The following is an 8,406-nucleotide window of genomic DNA, read 5'->3' on the forward strand; positions in this document are numbered from 1 at the left end:
AAGTTCATCTACACAAAACCAACAAAATCCATTCTATTTAATAATAAAAAATAAAAATAAAAATAAAAAATCCATTCTATCCTTCCATTCCCGGATCAAAAACAACCCCGACTGCCAGACTTCTTCTTTTCCCCTTTTCACTGCACCGCCTGAACTGGGTAAACTGAATAGGACTTTACCGGTCCCCGAACTTATAAGAGAAGCTGAGCTAGCCCTTGCGCATAGAGGAGAAGGGTCGCCATACCTGATTGGAGGTGATGGAGGTGGTGGACTCCATAAATAGATAGAATAGACTCAATTTGGGATACATGAGAACACAAACATATTTCTGTACTGTTTCTATAAGAACGTAATCATTATGAAATATCAATACAAATATACAGATTCATGCATGAAAGTTGCCACAAAATCTCACCGAGCTAATGCTATTTCCGATATGCGGAGGAAGCTTCGAGTTTTAGTAGCAGTTTCCTTCCACACCTTTCAACCAATCGATATGAATTGGATCGGATTTTACTGACAATTGCAGAGATTGGGCGATGAAGAAGAGAGAGAGAGAAAGAGAGCAGCTGGCGAGAAGGGAGACCTTTTTCTGAGTTTGTATCGGACAGAGTGAGAAAGAACATGAAAGATCGAGAAGAATGATACGGCACAAAAAAAATAAAGCCTTTTATACCCATTCCCAAAACCCTGAGGCCCAAACCCAACACTGTAGAATATAAACAGTAAAACCACTGTAGCAAATGAACAGCGCCGCTTCTGACGGAAAATAGATATATGATAAATAAATTTATATTAAACAGTAATTGTACAGTAATAAAGATGATGACAGACTACTCAGAAAATGCAGTATATAGGATAAGACCAAAGATGGCTGTTTCTTGCAGACCAAAATATCTTTCTTGACAGCTACTAAAGGGACACGTGTAGGGTCTAGATCATTTCTTCTTGGTCACGACTCACGAGAGTGCCGCTCCTGAAGAGTGGTTATGAGGGAAAGGATAGCAGCTTCACAAGAATCCTCAAGAACACCTACACATTTGAAGGCCACGCGCTCACTGTCAAGGTCAAACTTTTGACTTCTTCTGACTTTGATCAACTGCTGTAGCTCCTTGATCATTAGCTCTTTCATCACCATTTTCATCAAGGTTACTCAGCTCTATGAGCTTAACACCTTTGCAGCTTAGCTAACTGTCTATGAAAGCGAGCCTTAATAATCTGCAATGCATCCTCGATCAGAATGAACTTAATTAACAAGTTAGAACTCTGAAGAAAGAGCTGGAAAAGAGTCCCATACAAAAGGTTTGCATACTAAATTACTAACCGCACCGGCATGGTGCATTTTAAAATGTTCATACTTGGTTGCCATGCCAGTTCTACTACGTACGTGTTCGCATAGATCTTTGAGTTCATTGCATGCAGTTCGGTTCTGTTGTTTTTTCTTCTGTTTGTATGTAGTACTGTCGCAACCAAGGAATAGCGCGGTGCGCATGCATTAGGTGACGCAGCTGTTGCTTCTGTCGAAGTTTATCTACTAATCTATCTTGTGAGGGATGGATAAGCTGCTTTGTTTGTACATGTTAGTGCTTCCTGCATTATTGTTTTTCGACAAGGGCAGAGATTTTCTCTCGATTTCTTTTACTAAACTACGTAATCAGTGTAATAAATATATTATCAATGACTAACTTTTGGGATGGGAATGTGAATTATTGGGTCGAAGGGAGAAAAACGTGATTGATATATGGCCATCATGCATGTAGCTTGTCGATGATGATCGACATAAGTTTTTGGCCATACAGGGAAATTAAGCAGAAAATGTTTTTGACGCTTTAACATACTTTGAGGCATTAACTGGTGTGCTCCTATTCTATATCTGGGCGAGCATGGAGGGCTAGAAAGCTAAGAGTAGGAAAACGTGGGTGCACAGATATGGCTATGGCTCTATCACCATGGTTGAATCAACTGGGGCAAGAGCTACAAAGAATCACCATTCCTTCCTATCTTTTCTTGGTTTCTCTTCTGTCGCTTTCCATATTCTTTTTGCTTTCATTTTCCAGATCAGGTTCGAAATTCAAGTTACCACCATCTCCAACAAGATTACCACTGATTGGAAACCTTCACCAGCTAGGCACACTCCCACACCGCTCTCTTGGCACTCTGTCTAAGAAGCATGGCCCTCTAATGCTACTTCACTTGGGACAAGTTCCAACACTAGTAGTTTCATCAGCAGAAATGGCCAAGGAAGTCATGAAGACCCATGATACTGTTTTCTCCAGCCGTCCCAAAACTACAGCTGCAAACATATTAGCCTATGGATGTTATGACATTGGCTTCGCTCCTTATGGGGAGTACTGGAGACAAGTTCGGAAACTTTGTGTTCTCGAACTTCTCAGCCTCAAAAGGGTGCAACAATTTCAGTATGCAAGGGAAGAAGAGATTGGGGTGTTGGTAAATAGAATACGAAAAGCGTGCCTCGGCCAGTCTCCTATTAATCTAAGTGAGATGCTGATAAAAGCCTCCAACAACATAATGTCTAGGTGCGTTCTTGGACAGAATTTTGTGGAACAAAATGGTAGTTGGTTTGGAGAGTTGGCAAGAACGTTGATGACTCAAATAATGGGTTTCAGCTTGGGAGATTTCTTCCCTTCTTTGAGTTGGATTGATAGTCTTACAGGACTAATTGCACGGCTGAATAAAACCTTTGTCGAGGTGGATGGATTCCTTGATCAGTTAATTGAAGAGCATAAGACAGCAAATAGAGAAGTTGAATCCAAGGACTTCGTAGATATTCTCCTCCAGCTTCAAAAGGATAGCAGCCCTGAATTCGAGCTTACTCGAGACAACCTGAAGGCCATCTTAGTGGTCTGTCTCTCCTTCCCTCAACTTTTCTGTGTATACTCATTGACATCTTTATTTTTAGGATTTGAGAGGTCCTTCAATGGCTTTCCCATTAGACTAGGAGTTGTTTTTAATTGTTTGTTTATGTGCTAAATTGGGCATCTTTTTATAGGACATGCTCATTGGTGGAAGTGATACTACTTCAACAGCGTTGGAATGGTTGATGGCAGAGCTGATGAGAAATCGAAGTGTAATGGCCAAACTCCAAGAGGAAGTTAGAAGGGTGGTGGGGAAGAAGGCAAGGGTGGATGTGAGTGATCTCGAACAAATGGACTACTTAAAATGTGTCATTAAAGAAGCTCTAAGACTACATCCTCCAGCTCCTCTATTAGTTCCAAGAGAAACAATTGCAGCTGTGGAACTGGGAGGTTATTATATCCCAGCGAAAACAAGCGTCTTTGTGAATGCATTCGCAATCCAAAGGGACCCCGAATTCTGGGACAGACCAGAGGATTTCCTTCCGGAACGATTTGAGGGCAATTCAGTTGATTTCAGGAGCCAGGACTTCCAGTTCATCGCATTTGGTGGTGGGAGAAGGGGGTGTCCAGGAGTGAACTTTGCGGTTGCTGCAGCTGAATATGAGCTTGCAAACCTTATGTATTGGTTTGATTGGAAACTGCCTAGTGGTAGTGCACTGGCCGAGACCTTGGACATGACAGAAGTTTATGGGCTCACTGTCCATAAAAAATGTCCTCTTCAAGTTGTGTCTGTATTATACTCCCCATGATCCTCCATTCATAGGTCTTATGCCTTGTATATGCTCCTAATCTACTAGTAGTTCTTTCTGTTTTATTCTTTGTTTTCCATAAGAAATCCTTATTTCCAACCAAAACATAAATAGGCTGTAGATAAGTAGACATTAACAACAATCCCCATGAAGAAGTTTGATATCATAATTTGATAAAGGTGCAAGTGCATGTATTGTAAATGCTGTTAGAGGCAGATAAGATGTGATATGAGAGATCTGCCAAGGCTTCTAAAAATTAGAACTTTTTATTGATTTTCAATACTATAATTACAAAGGTAATTAATTGGAAAGAAAAAATGGCTAATGATACAATTACTCCTCCCTCCTCAATTCTAACACTGAATATCCCACTTAAAACCCACCTAAGACAATCCATAGTGAACAGCTCCTGTGTTCCTGTGAGCAGCTACAGCTACAGCTGCGGCACCAACAGGACCAAACTGAGACTGTGCATGCAGCAGCTTTGTATCCATGGCATTTAATTGATCTACCTTGGTGGATGGCGGGTGGTATGGGTTGGTGTTGACATCGATGGCCATGCCCGGAATAGGTTTTGACGCCATGTTTCGTTGTTCAAGATGGGGTTGCAGTTTAGCATGAGCTGCATCTCTCTTCATCTCCAACAGGGACTTTTCTTGAGTGACATGATGAGTTCTAAAGAAGCAGTGTGGAGAGATAGACTGCTGAGGAAGAACTGCGTTTCTGTACAACGTCCTTGGATCGTAGGTCTCCTTGGCATTTCTGCCATTTTCATATGGAAGAACTGGTCCAATAACTCGTCCAGGTTTTGCTGTGTATGGCAAAATAATCAAAATTGATACAACAGATACAAAATTCTGCCAAAACAAGACTAGTCTAGTACATATCATACTAAAAACCCTTCATGAAGTCATAAAATTTGGGTCCAGATCATGCATCTTAAGGTTATTATGAGCATATTCTACATCAGAGCAACAATGGGGAGATGTAGAAAAAAATCGACTAATGCTAGTCTGAGATCCTATATTATTTGAAATGATAAGAGAAAAGTATCTACATAACTGAGACTCATTGCATCTGCATAGTTATGCTAGAGAGAAAAATCCAGTGGAGTACCTGTTGGCACCCTCGGTGGAGGCCGTGAGGCCTTTGATGGATTCCCATTAACAGTATCTGTTACTCTAAGACCGTTAGAAGCCTCTTCTGTCTGCCGGTTCTCATACGAGAGCAAATTTGGTTGTGCAATAGGGATTACTGTACTTGAATGAACAGTAGACCTGCAACCATGGATTACTGTTAGTAATGCATCCAAAAGAATATAGTACAGCAATGGAAACCTTCTAAATACAATTTTTTCTATCCATGGCAGCAGAATGTTACAATATTGACCAACATCAAGATAAGCTTGCACATAGGCCTACCGTGGAAGGGAGACATGCTTCCTCTCTGGAGGAATGACCGGTCCACTTTTACCACCATTTTCCTCGAGATAAGCAAACTGCTTTCTGAATTGACCTATAGCACTGCAATTGATAAATATGTTATGGATTATCACATGAAACAGAAATATCTATTTGAAACAGCAGTGATAAAACTATTGATATGCAAATTCAACCTTGGATACATAAAGCTTGTGCCTTCCGTTCCATTCATGTAATCCTTTAGTAGTTGTGGATGGTATTCAAGTATTTCCCTGTAAATTAGATCCCTGATATCCTCCTTCATCACTCTTCGCCTTTCAAACTCAAATTCCAGCTTCGAAATGGGTTGACAAGAAAGCTCTCTCTCAACTCTGGCCAGACCCTTGAAGTACGGATCCGCCAGTGCCTATAAAATATAAAACAAATAATAATAAATCAAAAAAACATTTCACTCCAACTGTATTTAGCAAAGCAAAGAAGCAGTCTCTACAACTCTACTTTCTACAACTCTACTTGGAATTGTTGCTAGATGCATCACGAGTAAATAAGCATTTCTGACAAAAATCAATCAGACAAAACACAGACCTCCTCTGCAGTCAGTCGGTCCTTTGGGTCAAAGGCCAGTAGCCTTTGCAATAGGCGGACTGCTAAAGGATCTGCCTTGGGAAATTTTTGTGTAAATGGCACAGGATGCTTTTTCCGCATCTCTGTCAAGTATTTCCTTGCCTTCTCATTTCGAACCTGAATGCATAAAATATACTCATAGATTAAATACATAAAATAAATAACTATATGAAAGTACCAAGAACAATAATACATAGTACAGATGTGGTGCGTGAAACATATAGAATACACACACAAAAACATGTGTGTGTAGAGAGAGAGAGAGAGAGAGAATGGTATACATACTCCAGAGATGGTCTCTAGTGTAGGTGTTCCAAGAAGATCGGTAATCAAATCTAATTGATGAACAACGCTTTTACCAGGAAACAATGGTTTCCCTGTCAAAACCTCTGCAAAGATGCAGCCAATACTCCATATATCAATGGCCGGTGTATACTGCACCAAAAAAGGTATAAACAAAAATCAGACCCTAGTAGAAGAATCCGAAATTGACAAAGCACTTAAACCACTCCAGAGAAACGGACATAACCTGACACAATTACCTGAATGACAGATATTTCAACTTCCAGGAGAATTCAATAGTCCTCCCTGAACAAGAATTATTATAATCTAGCATTACTGCTTACTATAAACTATAAAGCACTCAGAAGGCATTCCAGAGAGAGATAAATACATAATCTTATTGACTATATCAAGCCAAGAGTTTCACCAATCTTCATTTTCCTATTTGGCTACAACTTTCCTAAAAAATACTGTTCTTTCTTCTTTGAGAGTACAATCATTTTTAAACAAAAGATATAACATAATTGTACATGAGGCATACTATATGAAACTGTCTTAACTGTCAGAATGATTAACATATTACATTGTCTCTAACCTAAATTACACTCCAAAGAGAACAGAGTAGTGATCTGATTACATTGCCATTTGATATGATCAAAAATTCAATGATGGTAGTAGCCATACCTTGGAGAAGAATGATCCACATAGTTCTGGAGCTCTGTACCATCGTGTAGCAACATAATCCTGTAAATGCATAAAAAAAAATAAAACAGATATCACATTATCAAGTATTTTGCCGCAATTAGATTAGTAACTGTTTGGACTAACATTTTGCTTTGCAGTACGAAATTCTGGTAGACAACAAACTACTTACTGTCCAAAATATTGTGGTTGGGGTATCATTGAAGGCAACTCTTGCTAGTCCAAAATCACAAACTTTAAGCTTGCAGTTTGCATTGGCCAATATGTTTTTTGGTTTAAGATCTCGATGATACACATTTGCTGCCAAACAACTACGAATCAGATCATATTTCATAACATAATCCTGAATATTAACCCCACCCCATTCCCTTTTCTTAAATAAATTAGAGTGGGAAAATTATATATTGGGCTTTCACGGCCATTTGATGGAAAAAACTACACAACGATTTACCACTTTTGTAGTTCCACTAATTATTTATTAAACGGAACAATTTAAGGGATAACCCATATAAAGATATATTAGCATAAATGTGAAAGACAATAAGACAGCACCTGTATGCATATATTTCAATGCACGTAACATCTGGTAAAGAAAAAACTGATGATGTTCACGGGTCAAGTCATCATTAGCCTTGATAACTTGGTGAAGGTCAGACTCCATCAGCTCAAAAACAACATAAATATCTTTGAACTCCCTCTTTGAAGGTGGTAGCATGATGCGCTTAATTTCAACAATATCCGGATGTCTTAGAAGCCTAAGCAACTTAACTTCGCGCAAAATCCTGATAGCATCAGAGATATGCTCAAATATATCATGAATTTTCTTTATGGCAACTTTCTCTCCAGTATGTGTGTCAATAGCCGCGCAAACCACCCCATAACTTCCCTTCCCAATGACTTCCAGAATCTTGTATCTATTAGCATCCCCATACTCAGTGAAAAATTCCATCTCTTTTAGGTCCTGAGAAGATAACAACGACTACATCAAAACATGCATGTGGAGATCTTGTTAAACATTACGAAACCCAAACCAACTCCAGCTTCTTAACATTATAAGTTCTATAGAACAGTGTATAAAAAGCAATTTTGTGAACCAAAATCATCAAGACATCCACTTTCGAAACCACATAATCAAATAGCCCTCAAGATAAATATAACAAGAGGAGAGAATAGAATCAGGTGCTAGAATAAAAGCGACAACATGCTCTGGTGGAGTATCAAACACTTCCAAAACACCAAGTCCCTTTCTTTAAACACAAATCCACCACAATCATAAGATAAGAAAGAACCCAAATTAAACATTCAAAAAAAAAGAACCGGAATTCAAATTAAGCAATCAGATAAGCTAAAGAACACCAACAATGGAAGCTTGGAAAACAAAGATAATGTAACACAAAGAAATGCAACTCCAAGAATTCAAAAGCAAAAAGAGAGAAAGAGATAGAGAGACCTTCTTTGGCTGATTGGTATTCATCTTCTTCTTCTTTAGAAACCCAGAACTCAAAACTCAAAAAGAAAACGACGACGTATTATAAAGATGAAACCTTTCGAAGAAGAAGAAGAATACACTAAGCGCTAAGGCACATTTATCTCCGGCGAAACCCTAAGAAATCGAAACCTTCCTCTCTCAAATCCGCAGCCCTTTTTCCCCAAATTCCAACCAGATCCCCCACACCCAAAATTCAAAGAACGCAAATTTGAAATTAAAGGGCAGCCAATTTGGAAAAGTCAAACCCTAAATTCGAAAATTTG

At 39.1% G+C, this 8,406-nt stretch overlaps 2 protein-coding genes across 2 annotated transcripts; one reads left to right on the forward strand and one right to left on the reverse strand.

Moving 5' to 3' along the window:
• The first annotated feature begins 1,766 nt into the window (after positions 1–1,766).
• LOC101294249 (cytochrome P450 71A1-like) lies at positions 1,767–3,737 on the forward strand. The gene is made up of 2 exons (XM_004294127.1): positions 1,767–2,862; positions 3,011–3,737. The coding sequence occupies exons 1-2, from the start codon at positions 1,930–1,932 to the stop codon at positions 3,623–3,625; spliced, it is 1,548 nt and encodes a 515-aa protein (XP_004294175.1). The 5' UTR covers positions 1,767–1,929; the 3' UTR covers positions 3,626–3,737.
• A 137-nt stretch (positions 3,738–3,874) lies between these two features.
• On the reverse strand, positions 3,875–8,131 carry LOC101294541 (mitogen-activated protein kinase 19-like). The gene is made up of 10 exons (XM_004294128.1): positions 8,105–8,131; positions 7,207–7,615; positions 6,827–6,954; positions 6,637–6,696; positions 5,956–6,105; positions 5,632–5,787; positions 5,241–5,452; positions 5,047–5,148; positions 4,742–4,902; positions 3,875–4,436 (listed from the first exon to the last, which is right to left on the reverse strand). Exons 1-10 carry the CDS (start codon positions 8,126–8,128, stop codon positions 4,009–4,011), a joined length of 1,830 nt encoding a protein of 609 aa, XP_004294176.1. The 5' UTR covers positions 8,129–8,131; the 3' UTR covers positions 3,875–4,008.
• Positions 8,132–8,406: the final 275 nt, after the last annotated feature.

This window comes from Fragaria vesca, linkage group LG3, assembly GCF_000184155.1.
Source record: "Fragaria vesca subsp. vesca linkage group LG3, FraVesHawaii_1.0, whole genome shotgun sequence".
Lineage (NCBI taxonomy): Eukaryota > Viridiplantae > Streptophyta > Magnoliopsida > Rosales > Rosaceae > Fragaria > Fragaria vesca.

What these genes read in the sequence shown, in the direction of transcription:
- LOC101294249 (XM_004294127.1), top strand. Translation starts at nt 1,930, where the DNA reads ATGGCTATGGCTCTATCACCATGGTTGAATCAACTGGGGCAAGAGCTA. An exon ending in ACCTGAAGGCCATCTTAGTG is followed by an intron (nt 2,863 to 3,010) that starts GTCTGTCTCTCC and finishes ATCTTTTTATAG; the next exon opens with GACATGCTCATTGGTGGAAG.
- LOC101294541 (XM_004294128.1), bottom strand. Translation starts at nt 8,128, where the DNA reads ATGAATACCAATCAGCCAAAGAAG. An exon ending in ATACCAATCAGCCAAAGAAG is followed by an intron (nt 7,616 to 8,104) that starts GTCTCTCTATCT and finishes TTATCTTCTCAG; the next exon opens with GACCTAAAAGAGATGGAATT. An exon ending in ATTGAAATATATGCATACAG is followed by an intron (nt 6,955 to 7,206) that starts GTGCTGTCTTAT and finishes GTTGTTTGGCAG; the next exon opens with CAAATGTGTATCATCGAGAT.